Consider the following 13,664-nt stretch of genomic DNA (forward strand, 5'->3'; position numbering starts at 1 on the left):
TAGGTTTACACTGTTAGACGTCACGGCAGCATTCTTAAGTACATAAGCAGAGGAAACTTTCCCTCCAAGTCAACTTTTCTTCTCCAGTTTCCCCTATAAGTTTTCTGTCATGGTCATGTAACAGATAGTTCCCCATTGTTTGAGCTTGTGAAACACTGAGGTGCTTTCCACCCTGTCCCTTCCAACCCAAAGACAGACCAGAAAAACATATTCCAGACACATGTGACCAGTAAGCAGAGAGCACATATTTCTACTTTTGGACACATGTCTTGTGACCACTACTTTGAAAAAGCAGCAGATGGGATGCTTCCAGAGTTTTCTTCCTGGGTTTCACCACCTATTAGAGAGTCAGAAAGGGAAATGTTTCAACATAAATGCCTGTGTTTCAGTTTTTAAAAGCAGCTGTAGGGATTTCATTTTCAGACGAGGAATCATGTTCATTTTTAGCCTGTCAACTACAATGAGCATTTTGTGCATGTGAACCCTGCAACAAAGAACTTGGGGGTTTCACTCACCCCCATGAATTCAGAAATTGAGGTTCCCTACTCCCCCTCAGCCATTCCCCTGCCATCCCAAAGAGGAAAAACAATCATATAAAATACACCGATGACAAGCAATGAATCGCCTTGTTCAAGATTTAAGGACTTGGGTCATTTGGCGTTTGCTGTGTGCGGATGGGAATCCAAAGTGAAATCAATTGTTTTGTTCTCTTGCAAACGTTACTATGTTCAACTGCTGTGTTATGGTCCCACCTGTTTTTACCAAGTTTTCTAGCTTCCTCCTCTGTGTCTTGAGCTGATAAAATCAGGGAGGGGGCGGCCACCCAGCCCCCTTGCCTTCTTCCAGGTGGTAAAGCTGTTCAGAGAGCTGAGACCTCGCTTAACTGGCCCTTCTGCTTCCTAGTGTGGAAGGACCCTATTCCAACCCCAGTCAGTGTTGGCCAGTAACTTCCCACCCCTCTCCCTTTAAAAGCAAGGTCCTCAAGGGTGCCTGGGGGGGCTCAAGTCAGTTGAGTGCTCCAATCTTGATTTCAGCTCAGGTCATGATCTCACGGTTTGTGAGTATGAGCCCCATGTTGGGCTCTGTACTGGCAGTATAGAACCTGCTTGGGATTCTCTCTCTCTCTCTCTCTCTCTCTCTCTAAACAAACAAACAAACTTTCATTTAAAAAATGAATAAAAAATAAAAGCAATGTCCTCAACCGTTAGCCACTTATATAGTATCCTTACCTCTGAAAAGAACATGAGGACCAAATGGAAAAGCATTCCCTACCCCTGTAAAGAAGAGAAATGTGTTTCCATGAGAATGAAGAGCAAAGAATTTAACTGGAACACCTTTGAACTTCACTGCGGATAGTGGTGCTGTTTCTCAGATGCTCTGCTGGTGCTCAGCACCTGACGTTTCATTTTTCCACTGGTCTCAGAATGCATGCTCTCTGTGCAGGCTCTGATGAATATCCAGAGAAAGTGCATTATAGACCAAAGTCAGTGCTAAAAGCAGTTTTAGGAGAGCGTCGTTTTCTTCAAATGGGTTCTAGCAATTTCCCTCAAAAAGAAACCTTTTCAGCAGCGTGAAAAAGATTCACCGTCAGCTACCAAACCTGATGCTTTCGGTGCTCAAAGTCAAAAAATACAGATACCTCCTTGGGATCATAGTTGTCATGTAATTTTAAGACTCTTCCTTATTGAAAGTCTAAGGCCTGAAACAGACTTGAGTGATAATTCTCTGTACTCTTCTCATGTAGGGAAGAGAAAACTAAAGTCCTGCAAGGGTTAGCTCATCCCCTTGACTTCACTTGGTTAGTCCAAAGTCAAGAACTTAGAACCCTTTCTCAAGTCCAGTTCGTGGCTCTCTCTTCCCTACCACAGTGCCTTTCTTAAAAAGTGGTCTTCCTCCACCCAACCCCCCAGCAGCCTGCTCTTTGTGAAACAGCCTTTATCCATCACTCAAAAGAATTCAATGGATCAATTTCTTAGAGTAAGTCATTAACAACAAGCTTAAGGGGAAGCTCTGGGTCATCAGAACCTGTAGCGTGAGCAAGGAAGGACGAACTTGTCCGTGGCTGGGCCTTTATCAATGTCCAGAAATTGATGAAGAGCTAATCACAAAAGTAAGTGCTTGAATATTACTAGGAAGTAGTCATACCTTCCATCAACCACAGTAGGTCTCAGCCGTGTCATTAAAACACTTGTATCGGGGCGCCTGGGTGGCGCAGTCGGTTAAGCGTCCGACTTCAGCCAGGTCACGATCTCGCGGTCCGTGAGTTCGAGCCCCGTGTCGGGCTCTGGGCTGATGGCTCAGAGCCTGGAGCCTGTTTCCGATTCTGTGTCTCCCTCTCTCTCTGCCCCTCGCCCGTTCATGCTCTGTCTCTCTCTGTCCCAAAAATAAATAAACGTTGAAAAAAAAAAAAAAAACCACTTGTATCGTTTAGGTTTGTCCCATCCGTTTGAAATGCAGTGTACTCAAATTAACCCACAAAATCATGACAACATAGACTGTCAGCTCATTAAAGCATGCTAACAGTTTGCTGAGTCACTCAGAAAGGGCAGAAGAATAGGTCTGCTTGGACACTGAGCAGTGGAAACATGCCCTTCCTGTAGTTAACAGCCAAAAATGCCAAGCAAGCTTGCAAAAGACAAGATTCACCTTGGCCTTCTGGCATTTTGCCTCTCTCCAGGGAAATGGAGAACATGGGGAAAACAAATGGAATACAAGGTGCAGAATTCAGCACCTCTTCCAACCTCCCCCTGACCCCCCCTGCAATGTTGCCAGACAGGTTACAACCACCTCTTGCTTTTTAAAAGAACTGGTTGGATGAAAATGTTCCTGATGGGTAGAAGTTAGCCCAGAAAGAGATCAGTACCTCCCTAATATTTCAACCTAAATGTTGTGCCAGACAGATAGAGGTACCTTTTAAAATGCACAGATTCAAGAAAAATACTCTTTTGAGAAATAGTTACTAAACAGAGCTAGAACTTACCGTGATCTTTGGGATTAAGAATAGGACCCCTGGGGGGCGCCTGGGGGGCTCAGTCAGTTAAGCATCCAACTTCAGCTCCGGTCATGATCTCATAGTCTGTGAGTTCAAGCCCCGCATCAGGCTCTGTGCTGACAGCTCAGAGCCTGGAGCTTGCTTCAGATTCTGTGTCTCCCTCTTTCTCTGCCCCTCCCCTGCTCATGCTCTGTCTCTCTCTGTCTCAAAAATAAATAAAAGCTTAAAAAATATATATTAAAAAAAAAAAAGAATAGGACCCCTGGCCATGTTTGCCAAGGATTCTGCTCTGGGAATTTATCAACTGCTTTGTTTGTTTGTTTTCTTAACAGGTGAAAAACGCAGCTGCCAATGTACTCAGGGAAACATGGCTAATTTACAAAAATACAAAGCTAGTAAAAAAGATAGATCATGCAAAAGTAAGAAAACATCAACGAAAATTCTTGCAAGCTATTCATCAGTAAGTACCATTTTTCATTCATTGTCATCCTGCTTTTTGTAACTCTGGGTCTTAATTTCCCATACTTGGTTATTCTTCTTTTGTGAGAGGGGGAAAAAAGAAAACACTGTCATGTGTGTTCCCAGAAGACATTATTTGGCAATTTAATAATTCCATAAATGAAATGCTGAGAAAATTGTCAGTTCTTTTTTGGACTCAAAATCATCCCTTATTGGGAGCAGAGTCATTTAATATATTAATTAAAATGTCTTCTCAGTTTCTCTCTTTAGAAACCTTATTTTCAGTTGCAATTGTATATCTTAATATAACTTATTTATTCATATGGCTTGCCCTCGGATGTTTCGTTTGTATTGACTGCAAAATCTTGAAAAACATTTAATATTTTATGATCGCTCTGGGTTTTTTTTTTAAACAGGCTGCCGACATCTTTCTATGAAGGCAGTACCTACACTTGATTTAATACTTGCATTTTTAAACTAGTCTTTACTCAGGACATAGGGGATTTTCTATTTGCTGTATGTTCATTATAGATTTTATAGTGCCTTTTACAATGATTCTGACCTTACGGAGGCCACCATTATTCCATATGCTTAAGTTCTTTCATGTTATCTTGTTTCTATGCTATATATAACTATCATAGACTTTGAAAAGACAAATGTCTATGTAGTAAGTATCAATAATGACTTGAAAGCCACCAGCTCTTTCTCCCCCAGGCTGGCAGCATCCTTACCGTAAGTACATTCATGTGGGCATCAGTCTCGAGGCCGTGCAGCCTTGCTCTTAACTAAGTGGCATTTCTGTATGGGGAAGAGCAGCTCAGTCACATGCGTGGGTCAGAAACGTGGCTTTTCTCATGCAGCCTACCAGGGCAATCACAGAAAGGTGGGTAAACGCTAGGTGTCTGGATTACACAGTAAGGTGGGTCTTCTTGGAGCTGCCTAGCACAGCAGACCGGAAAAGCTCTGAAGCTGGAGTTTTTATTTTGTATATTTAGGTAGTTCATAGGTACTGTGTCACACTTCACATTCTATGGGAAATCACTAAGCATTCAAATGCTACCCTTTGACCTCTCCCTCTGACTATGTTTTTTGAATAACTATCGCTGGAAATGTGGACTGCGTCTAGAAATTGCTGCCTGCCTTAATGAGAATCAAATCCAGGCACCCTGAGATCTACAAGAGAGGGAGATTCTGCATGGATGGTAGAGTGGCCAGCCCTCCTGATCTTGCCACTACCAGCACCAAAGCGACATCATTTCACCTTTAGTTCTGTGACTTCACACCGGGCCCACAACTGTGCTTTCTGTCCCTTGTAAGGAAAGGCTAGAATCTTAAGGTAACACTCTTTCAAAGTGTGGGAAATTATAAAAGCGAAACACAGAGGAACACGTAGGAGATCTGGCTCACACAGGGAGCTGCTTTGCTGAAGCTCATGGCCACCTTTATAACCAAATACCCACCCTGTGGAGCCTCCACATCTTTATTCCTTCAAGTTTAGATCTCAGAGAGCGAGTCCCCTAAGGGATGCTGGGCCTTCACTTCTGAGGACAGGCCTCTCCCTCCAGGGTCACCAGACATAGCCCTCCTGGCACAGAGGGCATTCCTACACACCCACAACCATATAGGAACCTAACATTCGTAGAAGAAGTATACACGGTATATGTGTATATACTGGGAAAGCATTCTTTGTACTTTTAATGGTTTGCCACTAACCTATACCGCTCAAGTATATTAAAAAGAAAACTTACCTTTGTTGGTGTGGGCAGGTGCGGTCAGTCTATGGGTCAAGCAGCCACATATCCCATGTCCTCCGGGATCGTATTTATAACCCTTTCTATCAGAATGATGTACCTATTAAATAGATAATGAAATGAAATTGGCCTTTGATGCCATTGGTGAGTTTTTATATCTAACAAAAACACTGGGAAAAAATGCTTTGGTAGTTTCTGTAGTAATTTTGTAGCCACATGTGAATGGTGGGTATTTATACATTTATATTTTTATTATGAAATGCATTCATGCTGAAACCTCAGGGGACAGACAGCTTAGGGATGGTCGCTGTAAGTTTTTTTTCAACTTTGTTCTAGGTTTGAAAATTTTTATAGTATGCTAGGAAAAAATATTTGGGGAAGCAAAGTTGACACATTGTCCCTAAGCCATTGTTAGATTGCTGGAAGGTGGCCTGACCCGATTTTAAGAGTTTCAAGGTACAGCTTATGTGGGTCTTCCCAATGCTGCTTCAGGATAGAGTAACAGAGGAAACCCCCCATGAATTCTTCTGCTTCTTTGGCATTTCTCAGTCTGTTTCTTCGGTAGCAACATGAACTTCTAAAGTAGATGAGCTTCGAGCAGCTCAAATGTTCTGAATTGTTTTTATGATATAGTCTTGGGGTTAGATTTCCTTTGAGGTGGGAGGGGTACTTTGTAAAAAAAAATACAATTAGAAATTTATATGGGCTGGGTTTGGCTAGATGATTCTAATCGTGCATAATCTCTCATTTTAAGTTAGTGATACAGGAAAGCACACAGGGCTCGATTCTTAAGGGCAAGACTCCCATTGCCTCCCATTCAGATACAGTGAGACCATCAGCCTTGGTGAAATGGCATCGGGTGAAATCAGACCTTGCTGCTTGAGGGAGAAGTTACAAACTCATTTGATAGAGCTCTCTCCCTGGCCTCTCCCATCCTCCCGTTTGACCTGAGAGCTTTTCCAGAGCTCTGTCTGGACTCCCCTCTTTTCCAAACTTCACAGCCTCTCTCCCTGACACGTGGCCTCCCTCGTCTCTGGTGGATGCCTGCTTCTCTAGGCTTGTGTCCTCTGTTTCACTAACGGATCTGTCTTTTTAGATCATCACTCAATGCCTTGAAGCATTCTGTTCCTAAATACCTTTGAATACTTTTTCTGGTATCAACTTTAACCTTAAAGCTCATCACTCTTCTATCTCAACTGTAGACTCAGCAGTCGACATGAACTTGTCTCAGAGCCGAGAAATTCAATACACATAATTTCTCTAACACTGAGTTTCATATGACCCACCTGTCAGAAAACCAGGCTTCTAAGAAGCCCCAACTCGGAAGAGATGGACGCCGTCCAAAAAACACCACCAACATTATAATCATCCTACTATGTAGAACACTGTCCTTTTAACCCCATGACATTCATATTAGGTCAAAACGGTTCCTACAGTTTACTTGGACATCGTGTATCAAAGAGGCCGTGATGACTTCCTAGAGGGTCTTCCTTCTGAACCTCGTTCTGGAGGAAGCGCTGTATTTCAGGGGCGGGACGGAGGGGGGAGTCTCAGCAATGAAGGATGATACCATAAGCGAACCGTGTTTTTCTTTGATCACCATGCCAAGATCCTACAGAGCCTTAACAGGATCTCTCAGCTAATGAATCGAGCCCCCTGTGCACAACTGAACACCACACTGTGTTACTCTGTTCTGGAATATTTTACAGTTTTCTTTTCTTTTGTTTTGTCTTTTTATTTCAACAAAATGAAAATAGAGCTCGGAAGTAAGTTGTGTGAGCCGCTCCTCTCGACATTTGCAGAATTTTCTACCGGCTGCATGCATCCAAGCGGGTCCTTTATTTGTGAATTTCAGTAGTCTGATTGCTGCTATGGAAATGTGATCCAAAATCATGATACTTTCCTGTGATAAGTGAAGTTCACAAGGAAGAAGTCAACATACGTTCCTTATTCTTCTTTTTTTTGCGGGGGGCGGTGGGGGGAAGTAAAATACACATGCATGTTACCTTTTATTCTGGCAGCTGCAGCTTTAAGTAGGCTTTTTCTACCAGTTCTAGGGTACAGTCTCAGGAACAGCAAGGCAAGATGATTTAAGTTCAAGGAGCTTAAAGGGATTCTGATTCAATAGGGGGCTACCCTATGTCAGCTTTCCAGATTAGTGGAAAAAAAAACAACAACTGGGCAAAATTCTACTGTCAGAAACATAATATATGGTAATTCAAGAGCAGAGTACCCACCTCAGCTAAGGGACACGCACTGGCCCTTTCACTGGGCTTGCCAACCTCAGGGCCTTGCCTGCACTCCCAAGTGGTTGGAGGCTTCTGATCTGGTTCCCCAGACTTGAGTCATTCATGTGCTAAGGGTCCCATTCCTTGAATTTGAAAATAAAGCTTGGTGTAAATCATTATCACAAAATGGCTAACCCAACAAAAACAAAAATGAAACAAAAACAAAAAGCCGCTCCTGCTCCCAGCAAAGAGAAGGAGAGGTCGCATCCACCAACATTTGAAACACTGGGGTTGAATTCTAGCCACGGAACTGCTGCATGCAGGAAGCACTCAGCTGAAATCCTGCTCTCTTTTCAAAAAGGAGAGAAGAGCAGGTGTTGGGAGATAAAAACAGGAGAGGACCAGCCTGAGACATTTTTCTTGTAATAATCAAGAATTGGAAGAGGATAAAAGGGAGTAACTGTCTCTCCATCTGGTTTAGTATTTAATGTCTTCTGGTTTGAGTATCACATAGCCACCTCGAACACCTCTGTCGGTACAAATACAGCACTTTAGAAATACCATCCTATCCTAACCCACTTCATTTCATACATTAAGAAACTGAAGGTCAAATAGGGCCAGGGAGAAGGGAGTCCACATCTGACACTGTTGCTCTCTCTAGTACCTTTCTGTAGAATGACCTCACACATGTTTAAAGGGTTGTTTTTTGTTTTTCGTTTTTTGCAGGGGGGAGAGGGGTGGAAGGGGACTTGTTTTTAAAAGGTGTACATCAAGAATTGTAATCCTGTGAGTACTTAGAGAAGCCTATCTCAACAACATGTTAGATTCGAATACCTGTTTGTAAATTCCTTTTACACTTACACCCAGTCCATCTCTATAATAGTGTAGAAAAAAGCCAATTAACTTACTTCCAAGCATTCTAATAGGGAAACACAGACTCGCAACAGCAAGTGATAACCTTAAGCTGTTTTACATTGTTAAATATCATGTTATAGGCAGGTGTCAGTTAAACCCATACTGGCAGAAGGAAGTCTGTCTTCACTGTCAAGCAGACTTGGTGACATATTGCATAGCGTAGTTTCAAAACAAAATCACTGCGCACTACTGAACATTTGTTGTAAAAATCTCCCTGGCAGTAAAATCTTGCCCTGTGAATTTTTCATCCTTTTTTTTTGTAACTACCTTTCGTTGAAATTGGGAAATTATAAAGATTACTCTCTCCAACATCGACACTATACTCTGTAAATGACATGTCATTTACAGGTAATAAGGTTAGCATGGATTTTGTTTTTTGTTTTTTGTTTTTAAACTAAGTACCCAAGAGAAATGTGCTTCTCATTTGGAGCATGGCTCGGATTGTTGGCTTAAAGAACAAACAACCCCTTTTCTCCTGTTGGAAAATCTTAATTTCTTGGTAGGGAGTAAGCACCCAATAAATATGTTTTCAAAAATATTATAGTAAATAAAGTAAGGACTAGTAAAAGTCATCCTTAAGAAAGATTTTTTTTTAACAGCAGTGTTTTGACTGTCAATCAGATATATGCACTGATATTTAAAAGCATCTAAAAGTAAGTTTACAACCAGAAACCCCATCTGTCAGACATTTTAATTGTCCGCTGACTTTTATCTACAAGAAAAAAATTAAGGGAAATTCTCCCAAGGAAATGGCCTGGCTTCCCTTCAAATTTGATGGCAGTTTAAGATAAAAGTCGAGCAAAACACAATGAAGAATAAGAGACTTATGTGTTTTGGGTTCTCTTGCTGCTGGTTGAATAAAAGTCTTATTTTTGCTACTAAGAATCTCACTTATCACTGTGTTTTCATCAGGTTCAAATACCTAACCCAATCCATCTCAAACTGAACAGGGCTATCCTGTGTATCTAGTCATGTAGGCATAGGAAGGTGCTCACTGCTCCAACATTGATGAAAGTCTAGTCGCTTTGCCTATTTCTTCCTATGTCTATTTGAAATGATACTGGGATTTTAAGGAATGTTTTGGCTTTTCTCATATGGTTAAGTCCTTATGAGCCTCTCTCCCGATTCAACTTTTAACTCCCTGGTAAATAGTTGTCCTAAGGACACCTCATCTCTTACTCTCCTCTCTCTCTCTCTCCTTTCCTTTTTGCGGTGTTGGGGAAGCATGCTTCTCATTGTTCCAGATACATAACCAGTTTGAACTTGACCCCCAAATGTTCAAGGCATTATCCATGCAGTTATTTGCTCTTGTCGATTTTATGCATGCTCTTTGGAAGGCGTTATGACAGCAGTAGACAGGAAGGAACCCTTCTGACTTGAGATTCTGTCTTTTAGATTAAGAAGTGTAAAAATGGAGCAGAGGAAACTGAATGACCAAGCCAACACCTTGGTGGACCTAGCAAAGGTAAGCATGGGTGAGGTCTCAGCCTTCATGGTGAGGTGTGTTGGAATGAAGCCCTGCACGGTGACTGATAATGCACTGGGAGGAGGATACCCCAACTTTGTGTTGCACATCAAACCAACAATTAGCCCTAACATGATGGTCCACCTTAAAAGATTTTTCTTCACATGCTCTTTCCCTATATAAATTATTCAAACCCCATTCTAAAAGCCTTCCTACTTACAGTGACTTGAAAGTACCATGGAAAATGTACATGGAATATGAGACAATACCATTGGGTTTCATATTTGTCCTTCAGTCTCCTCCCTCTGAGAGGAGAACTGCATTCTGGGTTTGACCATGACCTTCAGGGCTCCATAGGACTCATTGATAAAATTATTGCTTTTTATTTACTTTTAAGCCAACTCAGAAGACTGTGAAATAGTTTTTTAAGAACATGGACATCATCTTTTAAAAAAAAAGGGAATCAGTTTTCATAATTTATGATTCTTTTTTCATTATTTAAAAAAATCATACTACTTTTTAAAAGGACATTAATAGTTCCCAGATTCCTCTTTCACACTTATAAGATTTATCTGGTTGATTTTTGGTTGTCCCTTTCAAGTAAATTCCACTTTAAAAATATGAATATTTAGGGCTGTCTGGGTGGCTCAGTCAGTTAAGCATCCGACCCTTGATTTCAGCTCAGGTCATGATCCCAAGGTTCATGGGATCAAGTCCTGCGTTGGGCTCCACACTAAGCACGGAGCCTGCTTAAGATGTTCTCTCACGTGTGTTCTCTTTCTCCCTCTGCCCCTCCCCCGCTCACACTCTGTCTTTCTCAAAATAAACATTTAAACAAATATTTTTAATTTGTTTTAATGTTTTATTTATTTTTCAGAAAGGGAGAGACAGCAAGTGAGCAGGGGAGGGGCAGAGAGAGGGAGACACAGAATCTGAAGCAGGCTCCAGGCTCTCAGCTGTCAGCACAGAGCCCGATGCGGGGCTCAAACCCACAAACCATGAGATCATGCCCTGAGATGAAGTCAGACACTTAACCGACTGAGCCACTCAGGCTCCCCTAAACAGATATATTGTTTTTAAATATGAGTATTTGTCATCAGTGACCTTCCATTTTCCTGAGCTAGGTCCAAAAGAGGTATTATAGCATATATGGAAGTTTTTAGCCTTTTAACACAAATGCTTTTAAAACTTTTTTTTTTAACATTTATTTCTGAGAAACAGAGAGAGACAGAGCATGAGCAGGGGAGGGGCAGAGAGAGAGGGAGACACAGAATCTGAAGCAGGCTCCAGGCTCTGAGCTGTCAGCACAGAGCCCGATGAGGGGCTCGAACTCACAAACCGTGAGATCATGACCTGAGCCGAAGTCGGACGCTTAACTGACCAAGCCACCCAGGTGCCCCTTAACAACAAATGCTTTTAAAGGGGCCTCTCTCAATACATTTTGTTGTTTGTTCGATAAATCAGCTATGTTCTTTATAAAGCTTCCAATATCATCTATGAAAATCACACCTCTTTGTCCTAGTCTCATAAAATAACACAAGTAAATCATATTCATTTTCATGTATATCAATAACATACTATATAAGCATGTAAATGTTGAATATTTGATGCTTTTTAAAAAAATGTTTCTTTACTTTTGAGAGCGAGAGACACACACAGAGCATGAGAAGGAGAGGGGCAGAGAGAGGAAACACAGAACTCAAAGCAGGCTCTAGGCTCTGAGCTGTCAGCACAGAGCCCGACACGGGGCTCAAACTCATGAACTGTGAGATCATGGCTTGAGCCAAAGTCAGATGTTTAACCGAATAAGCCACCCAGGTGCACCTGAATATTTGATGTCTTATGAATAGAAGATAGTGACATCCTCAACAACTTACCTGTAGGACAGCATACATATATCATACATATGAGGTGGGTAGCACATGTGAGACTGAAAGATGTTCTCGATTAATATTTACAAACGTGGCTCTCCCATAGACACACCTTGAACAAAGATAGGGCAGACTCTTACATCACTGTAAGGTCAAATGATAAAACAGACCACTTGGAAATAATATAACATTTTACTAGATATACTGCATAATGTCATCTCAGGAATATATCTATGAGGCAAGACACTATTCCTTTCAAAGTATTTCTTTAGTGCTGTGCTTACTAATACGGCTCTAGCGCTGCCATGCCATAGGGGTTCAGTATTTTCTGAATGAATGGATGTTGTTCACATAGCCTCCAGACTATGTAGTAAAAAATAAAGCTAATGCACTCTGTCTCCGTGGCCAAACTCAAATGAGGTGCCTGTATCATGAACAGTAACTCCCTTATTCAGTTGGTTCATTTATCACCATTAAGAGGTTGTGAAGCAGCTAAGAGCACATTTTGTTATTTTTTTTTAAATTTATTTTGAGAGCGAGAGAGAGAAAGCAAGCACAAACAGGGGGGGAGGGGGGAGAGAATGAGAGAGAGAGAGGATCCTAAGCAGGCTCCTCGCTGGCAGCATGGAGCCCAACCTCGGGCTCCATTCCATGAACCGTGAGATCGTGACCAGACCCAAAATCAAGAGTGGGTCGCTTAACCGGATGAGCTACCCAGGCGGCCCTCTAGAGGGAAACAAGACAGCTTCAACAAAGGGTTGAAGAGAGCGGACAGCTCGCTTCCTGGGCAAGTGTCGTGAAACCTTGAGTTCCTGTTGCTCTACCCGTGTCCGCCCTGTTTTGCAGACCCAGAACATCATGTATGACATGATTTCCGACCTAAATGAGCGGAGCGAAGACTTTGAGAAGAGGATTGTTACCGTGGAAACGAAACTGGAGACTTTGATTGGCAGCATCCACGCCCTCCCTGGGCTCATCAGCCAGACCATCAGGCAGCAGCAGAGAGATGTCCTGGAGGCTCAGATGGAGAACTACGACAAGCATGTCACCTACAACGCCGAGCGGTCCCGATCCTCGTCCAGGAGACGGCGGTCCTCCTCCACAGCGCCACCAACTTCATCAGAGAGTAGCTAGAAGAGAATCAGTTAACCACAAACTAAGACTTTTTGCCATCATATGGTCAATATTTTAGCTTTTATTGTAAAGCCCCTATGGTTCTAATCAGCGTTATCCGGGTTCTGATGTCAGAATCCTGGGAACCTGACACTAAGTTTTAGGCCAAAATGAGTGAAAACTCTTTTTTCTTTTCCTTTCAGATGCACAAGGAATGCACCTATTATCGCTCTATAGATTGTTCCTCCTGTAATTTCACTAACTTTTTATTCATGCACTTCAAACTTTACTACTACATTATATGATATATAATAAAAAAAAAAGTTAATTTCTGCACATACCTGTTTGGTCACTTGACATTTCTAAAGGTTCACTTCCCACATTATTTGCAAGCTAAAATGACTGGTTATTGTCTGATATGTGTTGATACCTTTGATCACCCAATGTCTGGCCGGTCAGAAGACGATTTGCCATCACTCTGTAACCTATTCGCTAACATTTTCCCCATTATGAAACATTATAGTCACATTTCATTTGATACAGCCAGCTTATTATTCTTTTTGAGTTTACAGTGTCTCATTTTTTTTAAGTTTATGTATTTTGAGAGAAACAGAGAGGATGCAAGTGGGGGAGGGGCAGAGAGAGGGGGAGACTCTCAAACAGGTTCCACGCTGTCAGCACAGAGCCCAATCCCAGGCTGAGACTCATGAACCATGAGATCATGACCTGAGCCGAAATCAAGAGTCGGATGCTTAATTGAGCCACCCAGGCGCCCCTACAGTTCCATTTGTCCCTTACTAATTCTATTTGTTTCCAAATTATGTGGAAGGTGGAGCGGTTATATCAAAGCATATATAGATAGATAATCGA

General features: G+C 41.9%; 1 protein-coding gene across 1 annotated transcript in view; it reads left to right on the forward strand.

Annotated features, from left to right (window-relative positions):
* KCNN2 (potassium calcium-activated channel subfamily N member 2) overlaps positions 1 to 12,815 on the forward strand; it is a 158,000-nt gene extending 145,185 nt beyond the window's left edge. The window contains exons 7-9 of the mRNA XM_047092603.1: positions 3,325 to 3,452; positions 9,741 to 9,810; positions 12,528 to 12,815. Coding sequence (XP_046948559.1) covers positions 3,325 to 3,452; positions 9,741 to 9,810; positions 12,528 to 12,815 — 486 coding nt within the window. The remainder of the gene's footprint in view (positions 1 to 3,324; positions 3,453 to 9,740; positions 9,811 to 12,527) is intronic.
* Positions 12,816 to 13,664: the final 849 nt, after the last annotated feature.

The sequence above is a fragment of the Lynx rufus genome, unplaced genomic scaffold, assembly GCF_022079265.1.
Source record: "Lynx rufus isolate CCGP_SWC_20201006 ecotype Redwood Valley unplaced genomic scaffold, mLynRuf1.p SCAF_1, whole genome shotgun sequence".
NCBI lineage: Eukaryota > Metazoa > Chordata > Mammalia > Carnivora > Felidae > Lynx > Lynx rufus.